Source organism: Triplophysa rosa, linkage group LG17, assembly GCF_024868665.1.
Source record: "Triplophysa rosa linkage group LG17, Trosa_1v2, whole genome shotgun sequence".
Lineage (NCBI taxonomy): Eukaryota > Metazoa > Chordata > Actinopteri > Cypriniformes > Nemacheilidae > Triplophysa > Triplophysa rosa.
The window spans coordinates 3,056,892-3,079,856 of NC_079906.1; the positions used below are offsets into that span (position 1 = coordinate 3,056,892).

Sequence of the window (22,965 nt, forward strand, 5' to 3'; positions counted from 1 at the left end):
TTTGTCACGATTGTGGTGCAGAGAAGAACCCAAGCGCAGGCAGGCAGTGAAGGGGTTAACAGAAAATATTTATTACAAAAACACACAAAACAAAACCCACGAGGGGGTATAAAACAGGAACTAAACTAAGAAACAAACTTGAAATAAAAGACTTCCCACGAGGGGGCAAAATGAAAACAAGAACACTAAACTAAACTAAAGGACACGACCAAACGTCTTAAATCAAAAACACAACAGGGTAGACCACAAGACTCACGGAACAAGGACAAGGCTGGAAACAGGAACACTGGACAAGGCACGGAATCAAGACGACAGGCATGAACACAAAGGTACATAAGAACAATCCACGAGCACAGGACAAAGAAACATGAGGGTATATATAGGAACACAAACAAGGGATAACGACATGGGGCAGGTGTGGGACATTAAACACTCAGGGAAGGATAACGAGGAAACGAGATGGCGGGAACAGAGACGAGACACTGGAAAAACACATGAGAGGAACATAAACATCTCATGGCTTCCCACATAAAACCCAAGGAACTCTGCCCCGATCCCACCACACGACTAGAATTTCATAAACAAGACGGTGGGACCGTGACAGAGCCCCCCCCCTTAATGACACCTCCAGGTGTCACCAAGGGGTTGACTACGAAGACACGCAGACTGGACAAAGACAAAAACCAAACAAACATGGTGAACATAGACAAGGGGAGACAGACAACAAGACTAAGGGATGGGGTGAGCAATCAAGAATAACAAACATGGGAGGGGGGGTGGGCAAACAAGAGCCATAGGAGGCAGTCCAAATGGTGGGTGGGGAAAGTCCCAGTCCCCGGCTGCGCTCGAGGGCGCTGAGTCCTGGGGGACTTAGGAAAGTCCCGTGGGAGGAACAGTCTTTGACCCTGGGAGTCTCCCAGGGACCGGCTGGACAGGGCTTGACGCCGGCTGGAAGGCCGGCTGGACATGGCTTGACGCCGGCTGGAAGGCCGGCTGGACATGGCTTGACGCCGGCTGGAAGGCCGGCTGGACATGGCTTGACGCCGGCTGGAAGGCCGGCTGGACAGGGCTTGACGCCGGCTGGAAGGCCGGCTGGACAGGGCTTGACGCCGGCTGGAAGGCCGGCTGGACAGGGCTTGACGCCGGCTGGAAGGCCGGCTGGACATGGCTTGACGCCGGCTGGAAGGCCGGCTGGACATGGCTTGACGCCGGCTGGAAGGCCGGGAAGCTTGACGCGGCTGGGAGCCGGCTGGAAGGTTACACCGGCTGGGCGCCGGCTGGATCAGCGGACTTGACGCCGGCTGGATCACCGGACTGGACGCCAGGCTGGATCATCGGACTGGACGCCGGCTGGACCTCCAGGACTGGACGCCGGCTGGACACCGGACTGGACGCCGGCAGGACCACCGGACTGGACGCCCGGACTGGTACCACCGGACGCACTGGACACCGGCTGGACGCGACTGGATCACAGGACTGGACGCCCGGCTGGATCACCGGACTGGACGCCGGCGGATCACCGGACTGGACGCCGGCTGGCTCACCGGACTGGACGCCGGCTGGACCACCGGACTGGACGCCGGCTGGATCACCGGACTGGACGCCGGCTGCACCGGACTGGACTCAGGGCTGGACACAAGACTGGACACAGGCTGGACACAAGACTGACAAAGACTGGACACAGACTGGACAAAGACTGGACACGACTGGACACGACTGGACACGCTGGACACCGACTGGACCGGACTGGACGCCGGCTGGACCACCGGACTGGATGCCGGCTGCACCGGACTGGTGCCGGCTGCACTGGACTGGATGCCGGCTGCACCGGACTGGATCCGGCTGCACCGGACTGGATCGCCGGCTGGATCCCGGCTGGGCAGTTCGCATCTCCCTCCTCTTCCTCTTCTTCTTCGCCCGGCCCACGGACGTGTGGCCGGCTGGAGCGAAGCGATGGGAGACCCGATAAGCTCCGCACCGGAGGAGTCGGACGGGGAGTCCCAGACTCCCTTCGTCTCGCCGCCTCGGATGCTATGGTGGAGGAGGAGCTGCTGGGGGAAGAGGCGGACGGTGCGGCCATGCCGATGACCCCGATCTCCATGACGCGACCCTCGGGATCGCGGGTAGGGGAGATGGATTGGGTTGGGCTGAGACCCTGGACTCCGGGCGGTTCATGGCATATCTCACCGTGCACTCGAAGTCCAGTGGTCTCAGCATCCTCATCTCCGCCCGGACAGAGGGTCCCTGAGGCCACCGTTGAACAGGACCGGAGTTCCGCCTCCCCAAAAACCACCTGCTCTGTATAAACTGCCTCCTCTGCAGCCTTTAGGAAGCGGTCAACATAGTTCATATATTGTCATCTCCCTGACGGTGGCTGCAGAGGAGGTGAGCCTGACGGGATCGTCGGGTGGACATGCTGCCTGCTGGGTTCAGTTCTGGCTCGTGGATTCTGTCATGAAGCGAATGGCGAGAGAGAACCCAAGCGCAGGCAGGCAGTGAAGGGGTTAACAGAAAATAATTATTTACAAAAACACACAAAACAAAACCCACGAAGGGGGTATAAAACAGGAACTAAACTAAGAAACAAACTTGAAATAAAAGACTTCCCACGAGGGGGCAAAAGACAAGAACAGTAAAACTAAACTAAAGGACACGACCAAACGTCTTAAATCAAAGACACAACAGGGTAGACCACAAGACTCACGGAACAAGGACAAGGCTGGAAACAGGAACACTGGACAAGGCACGGAATCAAGACGACAGGCATGAACACAATACACGGTACATAAGAACAATCCACGAGCACAGGACAAAGAAACATGAGGGTATATATAGGAACACAAACAAGGGATAACGACATGGGGCAGGTGTGGGACATTAAACACTCAGGGAAGGATAACGAGGAAACGAGATGGCGGGAACAGAGACGAGACACTGGAAAAACACATGAGAGGCATAAACATCTCATGGTCTTCCCACATAAAACCCAAGAACTCTGTCCCGATCCCACCACACGACTAGAATTTCATAAACAAGACGGTGGGACCGTGACAGGTTTGGAACAACTAGAGGGTGAGTAATCCATAACAGAATTTTCGTTTTTGGGTGGAGTGTCCCTTTAAAAAAGATCCCATGTGTGCTCGAGGCCACGCACGGAAATGGACGAGAAACGTGTTTTCTCTTCGTAAGACATGCAAAAACTTGCTTAAGAAATAAGCATGGTTAACTATATTGCATATGTATAATGTGTACAAACACGTCAATGTTTTAGTTGTTCTAGACTGCTTATAGCGCTGCTCAAGCGTGATATTTGGCAGCCGGAAGAATCAACTGTTGTACACTCACGCGTGATTTCTTTCATTGTGCAACGTGACATGCACCTTGTGAAACATTAAAAGCATAATTCGGATGCATTGTCTAATACCACCGCTATATTTTCCTCTTTGGTTGAGCTGAGCTCCCGCGTCCCTCCCTGTACTGTAGCCTGTCTGTCAGACACTCGTTCCCCACACTTTTGAGAACGGGTCCGGTTGAGAACGGGTCCGGTCCTGGAGTTGCCAGGTATTCATCTGAGTATGAATACACATTAAGAATCTCATCAATTAACATTTATCCTTAGAATATAAATAAACATTTTGGCGGCCGCAGTACATTATGAAAGTAGCCCAAAAACCCGCAACCCGCAGCTCCATAATTTTTCCCGCAACTACATTTTCAAAAAAGCCCAATTGTGCGGTAAAATCGCGACCCTGGCAACACTGGCGCTTACAGCGAACCGGGTGGGGCCAATAGCCTCAGACCTTTAGCTCAGAGACTGAAATCTGTCACGGCTCTGCCTTATCTTGTCATGGTTTTCTTGGTCTTGTGGCAGAGCCGTGACAAAGCCTTTGGTTTTGTGTGAGAAAACCATGGGGTGTTTATCTTTTGACACTCCATGTGTTTTCTCGTGTCTTGTCATTGGCCCCGCCCCTCTCGTTTCATGTATTGCTTCCCTGCCGTGTCTAATGTTTCCCCCCTGCCCTGTGTCATTATCCCTCGTTTGTCTTGCCTTTAAAATGCCCTCATGTTTCTTTGTCCTGTGCTCGTGGATTGTGTATGTACTTGCGTTCAGTGTTCCCGTTCCTGTCCCTAGCCTTGTCCGTAGTCTGTGAGTTTCTTGTGTTTTTACCCTGCCGTGTTTTTGTTTGAGACGTTGTGTCGCCATTTGGTTTGTTAGTTTATTTTTGCCCCCCCGTGGGAAGTCTTTGTTTTCTGGTATTTTGCATTTGTTTAGTTTTTCCCCATCGAGGGTGTTTGTTTTATTATTTAATAAAATAAAAGTATTTGTTACCCCTGCATTCCCGCTGCCTGCACTTGGGTTCTTCCTCCACGTGTGATCGTGACAGAAATCATGCCGCGTTACAATACAAAATAGTTCGACCAGCCAGATGGAGATGAATGACACCACACGCGTCTATTCACAAACAGGAAATAGAACTTACTTGCGGGATTTTTGATTTGTTAATGTCTCTCGGGCGAAAAGTTTGTTGTAATGCAAGCATTACTGAACATGTACCGAGTAAAATATTACTGAAAATTGATTAGTAATGCCTTACACTACTGCGTTACAGCAAAAAGTAATATGTTACTGTAATGCATTACTTTTGTAACGCATAACTCCCAACACTGTCCATCACACAGCTAATATTAGAACATAAACAACAACATATCTTGGTTCTAACAAACAGAAAAACCAATGTTACTCACATACTTATCCGAATCAAAGCAACCTCCTCGGGGTTGATTCTAAGACGATCTTTCTCTCCAACGACTCTCTGCTGGATAGTATCTCCATCGATATCTGAGTATCTCTGCTAAAAGCCTTAGTACTGTGGGTCCTAACGTGTCTCTGCTGGAAAGTCTTTATAATATTAACGCAGGTCCTAGCTCCTGCCTGACTTTTATCCTTCTTTTTATACTTAAAACCCACAGAACTTTTTATGTAATAAATAATACATCGCTCTTTCTACAGTCTTTCTAATGCCCGCATGATCTCTTCCCTGCGTCAACATGAGAACGACATCGTTTTGTACTATGATGGCCACCGTTGTGTTTGGACTGAGCGATTTGTTGCAAATCTATAATACAACGCTAGTGGCCGCTGTTAATCAAGAACTGCGCCTTTAATAGTGCCCCAGAACTGTTTCATTACAGACATTCTTTCAAATATTTTCTTTGTGTTGAGCTGAACAACGAAATGTATACAGATTGTGAGTAAATGATGACGGAATTGTTATTTTTGCGTGAACTATCCCTTAAGTAGTATATCTAGTTAAAGTTTCAATCATGCAGTTCTTGCCTTTTTCACCTATAGTGGTAAATGCTGTGTCGCTGGGTAAAAGTGGCGCTTTGGATCTCCTGTTCGAAATTATTGGACCTTACAGCAAGAAGAGCACCACTCTGCTCAAGTATGTGTGTTCATGTTTACTACTGTATCTAAATTACATTTTAAATGGTATAGATCACTAAATTATCCTCATACTATGAAAACGAAAGTGTGATGATGTTCAACACCATGTTTTGTTTTTTCTTTTCTAAAACAGGGTGGCCTTGGATACGCTGGCGGCGTTACTGAAGTCCAGTAAGATACCTCTTTACGTGGATTGCATAAAAACATGTCCATGTCATATCACCACAAAATGTGTCCAGAATTTAGAGAAAATGTTCTTAATTATTACTTAAGTGTTCTTGTAGCTCAATTGGTAGTGTCTTACATTAGGAGTGCGAACAATACACTGTTGAGTCGCTTTGGAGTGGCCACCAAATGCATAAATGTAAATTGTGCTAAAAGTAATATAGCTTAAGCATCAAATATGAATGGTCCTAAAATTTCATTAAAATCTATTTTAATAATTTACTTGATGGAAAAAAAATATATATTTTAAATCATTTGTACGTTTTGAAAATAATCTTTCTAAAGTTCTGAACATTTTAAGGCTAATTCACATTGGTCTGACACAGTTGGTTATCTTTTAGTATTGTACTGTAGGCCACTGTGTTACAGTATATTGTCTATACAGCTAAAGCAATATCACATCACAGCACTCTTGGAACATCAGATTCAAGGACTGGAACTTGTACAACTTCTATTTTTCTGTTGATAATATTTTAAATTACACATTTTTTTGCGCTTTTGTTTGAATTTACATTCGTAATATTTCTTGTATGTGTGCTCTCTAGAAATGAATGCCCGGCGGACAGTGGACAGAGGTTATCTGCCCACTCTACTCGCCATCTACCAAGACTGGCATCGCAACGACATTCGTCACTGCCACTTGATCATTCGCAAAAGCATTTTAGGGTGCATCAAAAACCTCACAGCCATTAAGCTTGGGAGAAAGGCCTTCGTAGATGCAAACGGGATGAGGATCCTTTATAACACATCCACTGTATGAGTGTTACAACTTTAATTACTGTATAACGTGCCAAATAGCTTTGCTACAGTTTGGGCTAGTAAATGTAAAAAAATAAATGTGATCTGTTTAGGAATGCCTGCCTGTCCGGACACTGGATCCATTGGTCAATGCATCCAGTGTAATTATGAGGAAATGCTTTCCAAAGAATCGCCTACCACTGCCAACAATTAAGAGTGTATATCAACACCCGCTACCACACATACCAGCTGGAGGACCAGTGGCACAGCTGTACAGCCAACCTCCAGAAGGTAAAACATACATATGTTCATTAATATTTCTTGCCACACTCTGAAGTATTGCTATTGATAATAAACTGTTTTAAATATACATTGTTGTTGTATGTGAGAAAATCTTGGATATGTATTTCTGTGTCTTTCATGTCAGTGGATGATGTCGTTGATGAGAGCGATGAGAATGAAACCACTGAGATTGACACAGAAAATGAGGAGGATGAAACCGGGCACAAAAGCCAGGTACAACCATCAACATATCTATCCTAATGGCTGACCCATATGGACTTTTCAGTAACACTGATATCTAGAGAGCGTAATAATTTGATATAATTTGACATTGACGTGTGCATTGGGCAAATGCTTTTATCAAAAGCAACTTACTGTGTATGTAGTCTATACATTTTTAATCAGTATGTGTGTTCCCTGACTTTTGCATTTCAAATAAAATGCTCTACTGTTTAAGCTACATGAAACTTATACTGTATATTATATATATATGGATATATTTCACAGAGAAATCTTCAGATCAAATGTAATTGTAAATCAATAAATTGAATGATAATTCTAAGAACACAAGAGAACAAGGAGATACACCAAACAAACTAAAAAACAAGATCACACTTGAACAGAACACAAAGAAGTTACATAGAACTGTGACACACTAACCTTATTACAAAAATACTTATTATATCATTATTATAAACATCTGTGTTTTTATTGGAATGTATGTAGGAAATAATTTGCTCGGCACAATGATCAGGGATACAGCTTAGCACTCATGTTGTTTTTTTATTATGTTTTTATTGTGTTATTTTAGCTGTGTGTTTTTTTACTTAATATTACTTAATCAAAACAACCCAACTGCAGTTTGATTGATATTAAAGGGATATTTCACCGGCAAATCAAAATTTCCCCATGTTTTACTCACCCTCAAGGCATCCTGAATGAATATGACTTTCTTCTTGAAGAATAATGCAGTCGAAGTAATCCGAATATCCATATTGACAGCGCAATTAACGTTGATGCCTAGCTTTCGTTATCCCTCGACTGCACGTGAACCTGAGGCTTGTTTTTCCGGCAAATGACGCAGTTGTGTCGTAAGTTCCGGTGACGGACGCGGCATTTTTCATTTTGTTCCAATAGGATGCCGCCTCCTCTATGCGGGAGCTTTCGTCACCGTCATTTAGCGGAAAAACAAGCCTCAGGTTTACATGCAGCCGAGGGATAACGGAAGCTAGACATCAACGTTAATAGCGCTGTCAATATGGATATTTCTCTTAAACAAACACAACGATTCACTTCAGAAGACCTTTGTTAAGACCACAGAGCTGTGTCGAGCAGTTCTTTGATCGATGGATGCACTTTTTGGAGCTTCAAAAAGTCAACGCCCATTCACCACCATTCTACGGCTTAGAAGTAAAATGATACCTGGTATTATAACTTCGACTGCATTATTCTTCAAGAAGAAAGTCATATTCAGTCAGGATGCCTTGAGGGTGAGTCAAATATGGGAAATTTTGATTTGCCAGTGAAATATACCTTTAATTGGAATGCACAATAAAAAAACATGGTTTTTTTACATTTTTTAAATTTGTTTTTGCAAATAAACAACTTTAAATACACGTAATTAGTATAAAGTTTAAGTTTTAATAAAGTTTAAATGTTGTGTATTAAGGGCATATGGTTGAATTTTTGGAGTTTGGAGTTAGTTATTTAAAGATAATTCAGTTGTGCCAACATAGTAATTTCTTTCATAAAAAAACAAAATATTTTTTTGAAAAATGTGTTTGAAATGGATGACTTGGACCAAATAAGAACTAAAAAACTGTATAGAATTGATATAGTACTGTTTTAAAAGCACCCCAGGTTAAGACCACAAGAATCATCTTGACAAAATACCAAAAGTACATTTCTGTAAATTCTAGGCAAGGTTACAAAATACCCAGACCAGTAAATAAAGCCGTTTTTTTACTGATGGTAATAAATTTCATTTACATTTACGTATTTGGCAGACGCTTTTATCAAAGCGACTTACAATACATTATACTATACATTTGTTTCTAATTATGTGCAATCCCTGGGATCGAACCCATGACCTTGGCGTTGTTAGCGCCATGCTCTAACCACTGAGCTACAGGAAAGCTATTTCAGGAAATAATCCAAAAAACAGGTAAGTATTCCATAAACAGGCAGAAGTTCCATAAACAAATAAGTATTCCAGGTATAACAGGTAAGTCTCTTACAAAACACAGGCAGGTAAACAAACAGGTAAGTATAGCAAAGGTAAAATAAACATCAATGATGCTTTGCGACAAGCAGTAATGGCAGAAGCAAGTACGGTGTAATCCACTATTGGCAACTGATGACCTGGTCTGAGAGATTGTTGGAAAACCCTCTGCATCTTCAGCAGGTATCTCAGGGTCATGAGCGTTTCGCTCCTTAACCTGTACGCTTCGCCTGAGCGGGGCAGCAAAGATCAATTAACCTTCACCTGCAGAGGGGTTCCAACTCCGATCCTTTATTAAAGAGCCACGAAACACTAAACAACATTTATTTAGATGTAAACAAAATTGGTTGTGTTGCACATCATAGAAAACAATGTTAGCAACTGTAAATTATTACAGTAGAGAAAACTAGTTAATTTCTAGCTTTTTTTTTAGCTATTTTTGTCTTCCGGGTTTAAAATCCTCATCTGGCCAACGTCAAAGGATGTGACGTGGCGATGTACTACAGTACATCGATGACGCATCGGTGTCTAATTATTATTCATGAGACTGTGTTTTCTTGACCAATGAGAAGACATTTCTCCTAATTATTCATGACAGCGCCTTGTGATTGGAGTGCCCGTCCCCCATGCCGGAACCTTCGCCAGTTTTTAACGTCTCTTCTTCTCACAGCGTTCACGCCCATTTTAATTGCATTTTTCAAAAACGACAGTGAGGTAGAATGTAGTTGAAAGGGGAGGTTTCATGACACTTTAACCACAACCATGGCCCCTATGGCCTTCTTCAATCTTTTAGGTTCCACCTCAATCTTCTGTAAGAAATACTGCATAGATGAAGTCGGAAAGCCACGTCAACCAACTTCGAAAGGGAACAGGTCTGTACTCCATCCTTTAATCAAAGCCTCGTCGATCAAATCTTGATACTTTGCTTTTTTCAATTCATGCGAAATAGCTAGCACGTCTTCCCAGGGCACAGTGACCTTAACTACCAGGATGGTTTTAGCACTCCTAGAGAGCAGAATCATATCTGGTCGAAGTGTAGTTACCGCAACCTGTTCTGGGAAGACTTCTTTTTTTAAGGTCAACATACATTTCCCAGTCGTCCTAACCAAACGCGACGTGACTACACACGATAAAAGGTATCTTTTCCATGTTAACCAGAAGTTTTGTCCTAACCAGCCGTGACAGCGCTGCGCGACGAGCAATGGCCGTTTTTATTTTAGAAACGGTTTCTATTTCTGCGACGTTGCGGCTGACTGCTCCGCCCACACAGCGGTCTCATTCGATGCAAGTTCTGCACCTCATGAATATTAATCGCCAAACATGGATGAGGACAGGCTATATAAGTTTGATTACATACGTTTAGATTCTAAAATTTTAGCATAGCATCTGGTGAGGCATAACTGAAGCTATGAGAACAGGACGCATTTCTCTTTGTGCACTTCAGCTGCAGCATACGAGGCTGCGTGGACAGAGGAAAACTGTTCTGATTGGCTGTGTTTTGTGATTGATTGTCGCGTCCCGCCCCTTTTTCGCGTTCGGTATGGACAAACAAATTGCTTATCGCAGGAATCGCATCGCGTTTGGTTAGGATGCGGCTGTCAGTTCTTTGGGAACTTTATCTCCTTCCTTTAGTGAAGTGAAGGAGACCTATTAGTCAGATATGGTAACCCATACCCGAAATGTGACCTCTGCATTTAACCCATCCAGAGAGTAGTGAACACACGCACAGCAAGTGGTGAACACACGTACACCCGGATCCACCAGTGCCCGGGGAGCAAGTAGGGTTGGTGCCTTGCTCAAGGGCACCTCAGTCGTTACCCTGGGAATCGAACCGGCAACCTTCTGGTCACAAGTCCGACTCTCTAACCATTAGGCCACGACTGCCCTACCTTTAGGAAACTTATTCCTCTGAGCGGTGGTACTTGATGTTCATTGGCTTTAACCCTCTGAAAGTCTACCCATTTGGCAATTTCGGTGTGAACCTTGTCATGTCTCCAACTGTAACGACCTTCTCCCAGAGCTTTAGGACATCCTGTCAGAATATGATTCAGGGTGCACAAAGTTGCTCCATACAGCTTTCAGGACCGATTCTCACCTTTGCTACAGAGTTGGTAATAGGTCAGCTACAGCGTGCAAGAGGAAGGTCAATTTGCCCTGATCAGCACTCCATAGTTCCTTCCAGGAAAGATCTCACTGCATCCACTGACCTTGATCAGAACAGCCTTTGCAGGTGGCCTCCGTGGCATCAGAAACAGGAACATAGACCTTGCAGACGGCCTCCATGGCCGTGGCATCAGAAGCAGGGTAACAGTCTTTGCAGACAGCGTCTGTGGCAGTGTCATCGGATACAGAAACACATTGCAGATGGCCTCTTCAACCTGGGACAAGGTCCACAACCCCCAAATTTTCTTGGGTAATTCTTCACAGGTATACAGATCTGATGATGACGGGAGAAGAATTTCTGAATGGAAGTCTATGAGGTATAGCACAGCCTCAGCTCACCCTCTGCAGATGGTGTGTGGGCGAGTCCACACTCCTTCATGTGGTGTTTACGTGGTGTTCACGTGGGAAATTGATGTCAATGCATACCCTCTATATATAGAGTCTAGGTAATGGTGATCAGGTGCAGGAGATAATCAGCAGCAGGATAATCCAGGCTAGGAACACATTGACAAAGGAGATCAGAGTGGCTAAGAGAAACTACTCTAAAAAGTTGGAAAACCGGTTTTCAGCCAACGACCCTGCTTCTGTGTGGAAAGGCCTTAAAGACATCACCAACTACAAGCCACCATCCCCCAATTTTGCAGGCAATCAACACCTGGTCAATGATCTGAATGACTTTTACTGCAGATTTGAAAATGCTAAGTTTACACCTCACACCAACTCTGACATTCTCTCTACACAACACCTATCACCTTCAGTCACCCCACCTCCTGCACTTAAGATCAGTGAAGAGGATGTGTGCCGAGTCTTTAGGACAAAAGACAAGAAAAGCACCAGGCCCAGATGGTATCTCCCCAGCCTGTCTTAAAAGCTGTGCTATTCAACTGGCCTTCATCTTCTCACAGATCTTCAACAGATCACTGGAGCTGTGCACAGTTCCTTCCTGTTTCAAGCGCTCCACCATAATCCCCATCCCAAAGAAACCCAAAATCACAGGACTGAATGACTACAGACCCGTCGTTCTCACATCTGTGGTCATGGAAGTCATTCGAGAGACTGGTACTGGCTTATCTGAAGGACATCACAGAACCCTTACTGGACCCCCTGCAGTTTGCCTACAGAGCAAACAGGTCTGTTGAGGATGCAGTTAACATGGGGCTGCATTTTGTCCTGAAACATCTGGATAGACCAGGGACCTATGTGAGGATCCTGTTTGTGAACTTCAGCTCTGCTTTCAACACCATCATCCCATCACTGCTCCAGACAAAGTTAACCCAGCTATCTGTTCCTGGCTCTATCTGTCAGTGGATCACCAGCTTTCTGACAGACAGGCAGCAGTTAGTGAGAATGGGGAAACTCACATCCAGCACCCGCACAATCAGCACTTGCGCCCCCCAGGGGTGCGTTCTCTCCCCACTGCTCTTCTCCCTGTACACAAATGTCTGCACTGCCCAGGACCCTTCTGTCAGACTTATGAAGTTCGCAGACGACACCACACTTATTGGCCTCATACAGGATGGTGATGAGCAGAGGTGGGTAGTAACGCTCTACATTTACTTCGTTACATTTACTTGAGTAACATTTTGGAAAATATGTACTTTTTAAGTAAAATTAAAAGTGTGTACTTTTACTCTTACTTGAGTAAATTTCTAATAGAAAATCTGTACTTTTACTTAGTTACATAACTTACATTGTGTGACGTTCCTTCATTTTAAAATATGCTTTTTAAAACGCGTTGTTGATTTCAAGGTTGTCGTCTCTTTTTACGGGCATTCCCGAGTGATCGATTCTTTTGAGTCGATTCTTTTGAAAGCATTAATTGAACAATGGGAAAAATCATTTGAATAGGCTAATGAATCAGTTCAAATGATTTGTTCACTTCACAGCACGATCTGAATCATCTGAAGCAGGATTACTCACTCCTCGTAGCACGAAACTTAAGAACACGCAGAACACAAAGAGTGTTGGATGAAGTGGATATTAATTTATCTATACAATCAAAACTGCAAATGTGTCATATTGTTTGCCAGCAATGATAAATGCCCGCCATATGCGCGCTCCCGCGCGACCTGTTCGTCAGACACAGCAACATGCGCGTTACCTGTCAGACACAGAGACGTGGGCTTGCAGAAATTTCATTTATTTCATTTAAGAGAGCACTGCAGATGTTCTAGATCATCTTAGGAAATGCTCTGAGTTTAGTTAATGCATTTTAAACGCAAAACTCTGCAGGTTCACTTTAGTTTGACATAGTCTATTATTCTAAATAAGTTGTGTAAACTACATTGACATCAGGACTAGATGAAATTTACAGAAATGCTTGTCTCTTCTGTGTTTGTCTATTCTTTAGTCTCTCTAGTATATTGCAAAGATATCTGCTTATGATAATTAAAAATATTGATTAAAATGTATTATTAAAATATTGGCGTTAATATTAATTTTATGTAGTAGGCCTATATAATCAGATACAAAGTAACGAAGTAACTATCTACTTGAGTAGTTTTTTCATTGCATACTTTTCTACTTTTACTCAAGTAATTTTTAAAATAGTGACTTTTACATTTACTTGTGTAACAATTTCTCTAGTTACTTGTACTTTTACTTGAGTAAAGATTTTGGCTACTCTACCCACCTCTGGTGATGAGTCTGCGTACAGACAGGAGGCTGAGCAGCTGGCTGTCTGGTGCAGTCATAACAACTTGGAGCTGAACACGCTTAAAACAGTGGAGACGATTGTTGACTTCAGGAGAAACTCCCCTGCACTCCCCTCTCTCACCATCATGAACAGCACTGTGGCAGCAGTGGAGTCATTCAGGTTCCTGGGCACCACCATCTCTCAGAACCTGAAGTGGGACAATCACATTGGCTCAATTGCTAAAAAATCCCAGCAAAGGTTGTACTTCTTACATCATCTGAAGAAGTTCAACCTACCACAAACTCTATTAAAACAGTTTTACTCAGCTGTCATAGAGTCTGTCCTCTGCACATCCATCACTGTCTGGTTTGGCTCAGCCACAAAGTCAGACATCAGAAGACTACAGAGGATGGTTCGGACTGCTGAGAAGATCATTGGTGCCCCCCTGCCCACCCTCCAAGAACTGTATACATCCAGAGTGAGGAAAATGGCTCAGAAAATCACCCTGGACCTCTCACATCCAAGCCATCATCTCTTCACAATGCTGCCGTCTGGTCGGCGCTACAGAGCACTGAGCACCAAAACAACCAGACACAAAAACAGCTTCTTCGCTCAGGCCATCTACCTCTTGAACAGTTAAATGTTTTTACACACCGTGCAATTAATAACTCTGTGCAATAACAATTAAGGGCAATATTAATTATATCCTCCAGATAATATACTATCTATTTTTTATACAACTTTTTCTGTAAATTATATTTCATTCATTCTGCTGTATATAGCACATACCTTGTACTACAATAGTCTATTCTTATTTTTTACTTGTACATATTTATATACATACATAGCTTTACTCTCTATATCTTTATCTTATGTTTATTGTATTGTATTTCTTAATTTTTTATACACATAGGCCCTTATTTAAATCATTGTGTACTGTATTCTATTGTGTTATGATCTCTGTGTACTGTTGTTGCTGTTTATGTGTTCTGGATGCTCCTGCAAACATGATTCTGAGATAAGCTTTCCTGTAGCTCAGTGGTAAGAGCATGGTGCTGACAATGCCAAGGTCGTGAGTTCGATCCCAGGGGATGGCACATACTTAGAAACAAATGTATAGGATAATGCAATGTAAGTCGCTTTGGATAAAAGCGTCTGCCAAATGCATAAATGTAAATGTGAATGTAATAATCAAATATTGCAAAGGATTGTGGGAACTGTAGTCTGGTTAAAGTGTACAGGGAGTGACAACACTTTCTGTGACATCACTAAAGAAAAGACATTTATTGTGGATTCCCATTTACATTTGATTCATTCTTTCTATAGTACCTATTATTATAAATTAAGAAAAAATATAAAGAATGAGTAAGTGATGTACATTGTACATTTTATGTCTTTTAAATATTATGTATTTGCATTAGAAAAAGGATTTGATAAAATTATTGTGCACATGCATGTTGAACTGGGTGGATTTAGATTTAGAGGGTCAAGAGTGTAATTACATGCATTTACTGTAAATTTAAGTACAATGTAACAACATATGGAAATATTGCATACAGTTTTTTCCTTATGTCATTACATAGCCTTCAAAACACCTAATACATTGGTCCATGTACACCTTACATAAATGTAAGTCACTTTGGATAAAACATCTGCAAGATACATAAAATATAATACATGTTCAGTATATTAAACATGTCTTGTCAATCCTTTTATAACCACTTGTTCTTGCTCACAGTGCTAAATGAAGTTCAGAATTATAGAAGAGCCAATATAGTTTTGTGCAATTTTTTTGTAATGGGGTTTTTCCTGCAGAATGATGATATTGAGACGGATATCAACAAGTTGCGACCCAAACAAATGCAGACACGCCCATTTGATGAGTTGAGAGTCTACGAGCATTTCTGTGTGGAATTCACAGAGGATTTTAAGGTGAGGACAGTTATGGCGTTACTTTTAAATTTGAATGTATGCATTCAGAGGCTTGTAATAGTACTCTGACCTAGCAGTTTGTTCAACATTTATCAGCATCTTTATCAACATTATTGTTTTTTAAACTTTAATATTAATTAATGAAAAATTTTAATATTAAATATTAATTAATGAATAACTGAAAGCTTTCTAGAATGTCTTCAAGATTGTTCACCTTCTAAAAATGAAATTTGTTTTGTCTCAGGATAATGACTTCAAAAGCTGCAAAGCTGTCATTTTTCCATCGAGTGTTGACTCAGACTCACATCGCCCTATCGTCATTCCCACCACACTCACCCCTGTTGGGTCTCCAAAAAGACGGCAGCGACTGGAAAACATTCAGCCACACAAATCGACAGAATCACCACTGGAGCTAGACAGCATCTCTATATCAAAAACCCCAGAGGGCAAATTGGCCCCTGATTTGGCCTGTAGTTTGAGCCGGCTGGTGCTGGATGGAGGTTCTGACGATGGGCAACACGAGGAAAGCGGGGAGCAGGCAGTACTTGAGGTTCCAGATACCGCCGCAGTTCTGCCACTGCATGACCCTGACCTATACTTAGAGATGATGACGTATACCCGCTCAGTGCCCGCCTACACAGAGGTGGCATACCCAGATTACTTTGGCCATGTGGCACTTCATCTCCGCGAGCCCATCCTAGAGAGAGTTTATGGTGTGCAAAGGTATTACACAAAAGTTGAATAACCCTTTCTTACAATAGAATACCATCCTTGAATAAAAGAAAATTCTGGGAAAAGATGGAAATGCACATGTAGTTTAAAAAGTAGTCCATATGATTTATGTATTCCAAGTCTTCTGAAGTCATATGATTGCTTTGTGCATTTGAAGTCATCATTTGCTAAAAAACATACTTTTCTCTGTAACCTTATCTGTTTTCTATGGTAAAGTTTGGAACGTCACAGCCAACTTCATAACACTAGGAATATGCATTGCAAGTATGAACTACCCTAATGCTTTTATTGTTTGGACAATAACGTTCTTGTATACAAACATTTCCAAAGGTGGTTGTCACTTTTGGAAAAGACACATGTTAGTAAATGACTACAGAATTGTATTATTGGATGTATGTCATTTAAAGCTTTCCTTTTCAACAGAACGAAGATCTTCCAGGACATTGAGAGACTCATTCATCCCATTGACATTCTTGATAAAGTCGTATATGACTTAGACAATCAGAGGTTAGTGTGCATTTTAAACATAGGTTGTTTTACGAAATAAAGGAAGCAAGTAATTACATGCAAGTTTGCTATTTTGTTAAGTAAACTGGTTGCAGACAGGCTTCTGAAGGTCAGAATATGGATCTGACAGAAACTCTTAGTAGTTTAATGTTGGTTGGTTGAAATTATGCATAACTTACTGTTGTTACTATAGTAAGTACTTGCATGTACTTACTATAACAGGTATAACAAGTCACTATAAAACGAAACATCCAGTAAACAAAAGTAGCACATAACATTAATAATTAATCATATTAATTAATAATATGAGTGAAATAAAATATACTAACAATAATGTATGATTTAGAACCAGTTTTAGTGAGCTAGATATTTATATGGAATAGTAATAAAGAAAATACAAATGAAGAGTTCAAAATGAGATTTTCAAAAATTTTCAAAAATCATGCTTTTTTATTGTGCATTCCAATTAATATCAATCAAACTGCAGTTGGTTTGTTTTGATTTAAGCCTTAATAACAAAAAAACAGCTAACTAACACAATAAAAACATGATTTTTGAACAATTTTAAAAACCAAGTTATCTCATTTTGGAACCAAACTCTCCAGATATAGGTCCATTTGGCTCTGCAGTAACATTTGCTTAGATTTTTTTTATGTACTTACAGATTGTTTTGACCACTGGTTCTTGGTTCCAAAAAAGCCAGATTGTTATCAGTAGACATGATGTTACACAATCATTCGATTAAGACATACCAAATGTCTTCCTACTTCTGGACAGTACCTAATTGCATTTCAGACACATCCAAACTCTCTTTTGCTGTTTAATGTAGTCATTAAGAAAGCAGACTTCACTGCTACACATTTCTGGTCATTTCTGGATGCCTCTTCTCTTTCAGTTCTCCAGTTGTTGAAAACGGGGAATCTCTCAAATTTAACTCTAAATTTGAGTCCGGAAACCTACGGAAAGCAATACAAGTCAGAAAGTATGTGCAGAAATCTTTCTTCTGGTAATATTATAATAATACAATTATTATTGTATTATAATCATGCATGATCTGTTTCTATCTGAAGGTTTGAGTATGACTTGATCCTGAACTCAGATATCAATAGTAATCACTATCACCAGTGGTTCTATTTTGAAGTGGGCAATATGCGTCCAGGTGTTCGCTATCGATTCAACATAATCAACTGTGAGAAGTCCAACAGCCAGTTCAATTATGGTGGGTCTATTTCTGGATTTGTCAGGTACCTAGCTTTGAGCAGTTTAACTAACCTTAACTAATTTTCTCACATGTTTAAGGGCTATATTGTCTGCTATAGTGCTGTTATAGTACGATGATATCAGATGTTATCGTCTGCTAAAAAAAAGACGTAACGTCTGCTAAAAAGGGACTGTTAATCTAATTTTCTTCAGTTTGAATTTAATGTTATATTTATTTATTATATTTCATATTCTAATTATTTTATCAAAATTTTACATTTAATTATTTCTATTTTAGATAAGCACAAATTTGCGTACAACATTTAACACAACTGTTTAACACATTAAAGGAATTGTTCACCCGGTTCAGTAACCAAACAGTTCTCATCCCCCATTGACTCCCATAGTATTTGTTTTTCCTACTATGGCAGTAAATGGGGGATGAGATCTGTTTGGTTACATTCTTCCAAATATCTTCCTTTGTGTTCAGCAGAACAAAGAAATTTATACAGGTTTGGAACAACTTGAGGGGTGAGTAAATGATGACAGAATTTTCATTTTTGGGTGAACTATCCCTTTAATAACTAATGCATTAACTATGAACCAAAATCAGCAAAAACATTTGCAAGCATACTTTCTTAATGAGTTCTTTACAAGTCTTGCTTTTAAAAAGTCTTCTTTCGAACTTTCGCTGAGCAGAAATCCTTAGTGATTTCGTTAAAATCAATGATTCTAACCACATTGCATTTCAGGGACATCCGTGTCTACCCCATCTCGCAAACGAGACTTGACAAAAGATAACTTTGAGAAGGTGCGCTCACGACATTTCCACATTTTGGAAAGACATTTTGAAGGTCCCTTGCTCGTTTCTTACAGCAGTTATCTGGCTGTTGCTTTTCTTTTTGGCAGGATGCTTTAAAATGTACAATCTCCTACGAAAATGTTTCCTTTAAGTCTGTAAGAAGTACCAAGTAGGGCTGCAGCTATCGATTCTTTTCCTAATCGAGTATTCTACTGATTTTCCATCGATTAATCGGGTATTCGGATAATAAGTACCTTTTCTTTATTAAAAAGCAATACTAAATATACAAGAGAAAATAAGACAGGTCTCTTAAAATGAGTAAAACAACTAATTTGTTTCCTTTTTAGAACAATTAAAGTTTTTATTGCTGAAATTGCATACATTAATATCTGTGAAAACTAAACCCATTTAGTACATTCCATTGCCATATTAAATTCAAAATGCAATATAATACAAATATATAAATAAGAAACATGAATAAAAATAGAAAGAATAATTTCAAAGGTAAACAACTGCAGACGCAGACAAATTCATGAGCATCACACGTGTAGCACGTTAAACTGTGTAGTTCATTCACTCAGACACACAGAACAGCCAGATGACATGTGTAAATAACAGGATTCGGCATCCACAAGTCCGCATCTAGTTTAATGGACTCAGTGCAGCCGGAAAACAAGTTTCACTCACAAAATAGACTAAAACTAAGTAAAATAGCAGTTCACCATTTCAATAAGCTATCACTTATTTATCAGCATGAGACATACATGTGAGCGTGTGAACAGACTAAAATGCGTGTGTCTCACGGTGAATGACGTGAGACTTGAGAGCCCTGTAACATGTATAGAGTTTAGCGGGATATGCGTTAGTAATAACGGTCTGTGGGGAAACGCAGTGCTCCGTGTGTACTGTAGTTAGATGGATTAAACAAAGCCTCGATGATTTTTTGTATTCGAATTACTCGAGTTACTCGAGGAGTTTCAGCCCTAGTACCATGTTCTTGATCAGAGAGAATAAGAGTATTATTTAGAAATGCGAAAAGGTTAGTGATCTCTTTGTATAAGTCACTCTGGGAGACACTCTTGTAGGCCTGTGAAACAGTAGGTGACATTTCTTTCCCTGCTGTTTTAAAACTGTCATACTGGTCTCTCAATCCTGCATCGAAGTTCTTTAAAGATGCAACCAAATCCACAGCTTTGGCGAGATCAAGGTCAATGTCTTGTAGGACTTTACTAATTGCATCAAATCATTGAAAGTATGCAGTTCCAGTATTTGCAAAGAAGAGCGTTTTCCAATTTGTTTAGTTGCTTTGCCAGCATTCTAGCTACGTTACGCATTGATAAATTCTGATGGTCATCCTCAGATAAATCAATCAACGATTGCTGAATATTTGCATAGTTGTAGCACTGTTCTTTTGTTGCCGAGGACTTTTGATCATCCTGCCATCGCGAAGATGATCGGGAGCAGAAATTAAACAGTGTCTGGACAAATGACAGACCAAGCTCAGCCAAAAAGGTTATTTTAACTACAATCCTTTTTAGCACATTCTCCCAGTACTGACACTCCAGTTTGAACTGGTCCTTCCCCTTTTAAGTGTCCTTGACACCCAAGGTACCATGCACTCTCTGAGCGCTTTTTCACCATCTCGCCAAACCTTTCTAAGCATGGTCTGAAACGGTTGCGGTTATGTTTCCACGTGAGATTACAAATCTAATCTATCATTACTGAATCGTGTGATAGAATGTGTGTAGTGACGTTACCACTCAGGATGACTAGATGCACCTTAGGTGTCATGATCTCGGACACTCGGGTTCCCGTATCCTGCCTGTGTGTGTGTTCTGATGTGTGTCGAGCTCGTGGCGCCTCTGTTTTGACAGCTTGTCAATGTGCTCGGTGTCTGCGTCACTCACCCCGCCCTGTGTCTCCCTTTTGGTATTCCTCCACTCACCTTCTTCACACTCTTTCACCTGTAGCGTATTCCCCTTGTTTAGCGCCCTTTCACCTATTATCTCACCCGCCTGTTATCACTCATCCTTAGTTAGCTTTCTATTTATTTCCCTTTGTTCTCCTGTCCTGTGTCAGACCGTGCTTGTTGTTTTGCCAGCTCTGACTGCCCAGTTCTAGCGAGTCTAGTTCTGTCCTTAGTCCTGTACCTCGTCTTAGCCTTGCCGAGTTTTGCTCCTCGAAGCTTGTTTAATTTTTGCTTCTTGTCTGCCCCAGTTTCTGTTATTTTTTGCTCTCTGCCCCGCAGCAGTTATTGGCCGCCCGGACCTCGATTCTCACGTCACAGCTGCAACAATTGTTTGATTTTAGTCAACTTACCTCTAACCAGCTTCAAATAAACAGACGGGTTCTGAGATGGAAGTTGATGTGATTTGTTCTTTCTGGTCTTCCTTTGGTGTGACAGGTATGCAGGTGCTCATGTACTCTGTGCAGGAAGCCATCCATGGAAGCCCCCATTGGGTCAGAACAGGATCGGACATCTGCTACTACAAGTAAGGACAGTCCTCACTATGCTGAGTGATTGCATCGTGAATTAAATCTTTAAAATCGAAAAAGTTCATCATTACTTGTGGCTTGTCTTTGAGACACAACACCTCATGGTTTGGCATAATTCATGTTGATTTCTATTTATCTACCTAGGAACCATTTCTCACGAAGCTCCATTGCGGCTGGAGGTCAAAAGGGAAAATCTTACTTCACCATGACCTTTACTGTGACCTTTCAGCATAAAGATGATGTCTGCTACTTCGCTTACCATTACCCGTATACCTTTTCTACACTAAAGGTTTATACAACTGCTATACAACTAGTGTGTTAGGTGCTCAGGTTAAAGTTTTTTTGTATCAGAGCATGTAACCCATTTATTTATCGAGTGGGTGTTGTAAACATTTTTGTTCAGATTCTGCCACAGAGAATGATGGAAAATGTGACGCTGATAACAATGTTGTAGCTCATCTTGTAAATTAATTTAATGACTTGTAGATGTAGGCAGATTAAGGCGGCTGAAGTAACATCTGAAAGTTCTTTAGTTTAAATGGTGTTGTCCTTTAGATGCACCTGCGAAAGTTGAGCGCTCTACGTACAGCTCAGATCTACTACAGAGAGGATGAGCTGTGTCAAACACTGGGAGGAAACGGCTGTCCCCTGCTCACCATTACTGCCATGCCAGAGTCGTCCAGCAATGACCACATCAGCCAGTTCAGTACGTACCACACACAGTTACAAATGACTCGGGCAACTCTAAGGCCATGCATGACCATTCAGTATGTAAGAAATAGCATGTGTCTGACTTGTTCTCATGGGAAAATCTCATGCTCTGTATCTCTGAAGTTTGAGCCATAAGTGACATATGTCGATATGTATTTACTCATAAACACTTCCTCCTTTGTAGTTTTGTTTTTATTGAGTAAATTCTACTGCGTCCTAATGTTTGTGTTTGTGTGTGTGTGTGCAGGGAGTCGTCCAGTGGTGTTTTTGTCTGCCCGGGTACATCCCGGTGAGACTAATGCCAGCTGGGTGATGAAGGGCACTCTGGAATTCCTTATGAGCTGCAGTTCTGAAGCACAGAGTCTGAGAGAGAGCTACATTTTTAAAATCATCCCCATGCTCAACCCTGATGGAGTCATCAATGGCAAGTATGTAAACAAACATCAAAATCACCAAATTAAATCTAAAAGTGAGTAAAAAGTAGGGCTACACAATATTAGGAAAATATGACATGAAAATTTGTTGCTAAATAAAGCGATATTCAATATGTGATATGATAATGCTTTAAGTTTGAAAAATCAGTAGGGGGCATGGTTTGTTTTTTTCACTGCGAATTGATTGGATCTAGAAAAGTAGGTGGCAGACTGACAGTTGGACTGCTCCAGAGCCGTTCAGAGAGAGAGTAGTGACAACGGAACTTCAAACTTTTCGCGTGTCACGTGATTCATGGAGCCTTCAGATAGTTCCAGGAAATTATGCTTGCTCTTTAAATGCTTTATTTCTTTATTTTTTTTTATTTAGTAATCGACTTACGTCTTTAAATGGGTTAAAAGTTAGTCACAATTTTGCTGCAGCTCCATGCGCTGCTAGTA

At 41.5% G+C, this 22,965-nt stretch overlaps 1 protein-coding gene across 6 annotated transcripts in view; it reads left to right on the top strand.

Moving 5' to 3' along the window:
• agtpbp1 (ATP/GTP binding carboxypeptidase 1) overlaps nt 1–22,965 on the top strand; it is a 96,503-nt gene that overhangs the window by 59,833 nt on the left and 13,705 nt on the right. For 4 of the 6 annotated variants that reach the window (XM_057356158.1, XM_057356156.1, XM_057356155.1 and 1 more), the window contains 15 exons: nt 5,354–5,447; nt 5,583–5,620; nt 6,220–6,428; nt 6,526–6,703; nt 6,840–6,928; nt 15,529–15,645; nt 15,890–16,368; nt 16,594–16,641; nt 16,801–16,884; nt 17,780–17,866; nt 17,955–18,103; nt 21,291–21,378; nt 21,527–21,671; nt 21,938–22,088; nt 22,341–22,521. In XM_057356158.1, coding sequence (XP_057212141.1) covers nt 5,354–5,447; nt 5,583–5,620; nt 6,220–6,428; nt 6,526–6,703; nt 6,840–6,928; nt 15,529–15,645; nt 15,890–16,368; nt 16,594–16,641; nt 16,801–16,884; nt 17,780–17,866; nt 17,955–18,103; nt 21,291–21,378; nt 21,527–21,671; nt 21,938–22,088; nt 22,341–22,521 — 2,137 coding nt within the window. The remainder of the gene's footprint in view (nt 1–5,353; nt 5,448–5,582; nt 5,621–6,219; nt 6,429–6,525; nt 6,704–6,839; nt 6,929–15,528; nt 15,646–15,889; nt 16,369–16,593; nt 16,642–16,800; nt 16,885–17,779; nt 17,867–17,954; nt 18,104–21,290; nt 21,379–21,526; nt 21,672–21,937; nt 22,089–22,340; nt 22,522–22,965) is intronic. The other 2 variants (XM_057356157.1, XM_057356159.1) reach the window with 1 other exon arrangement.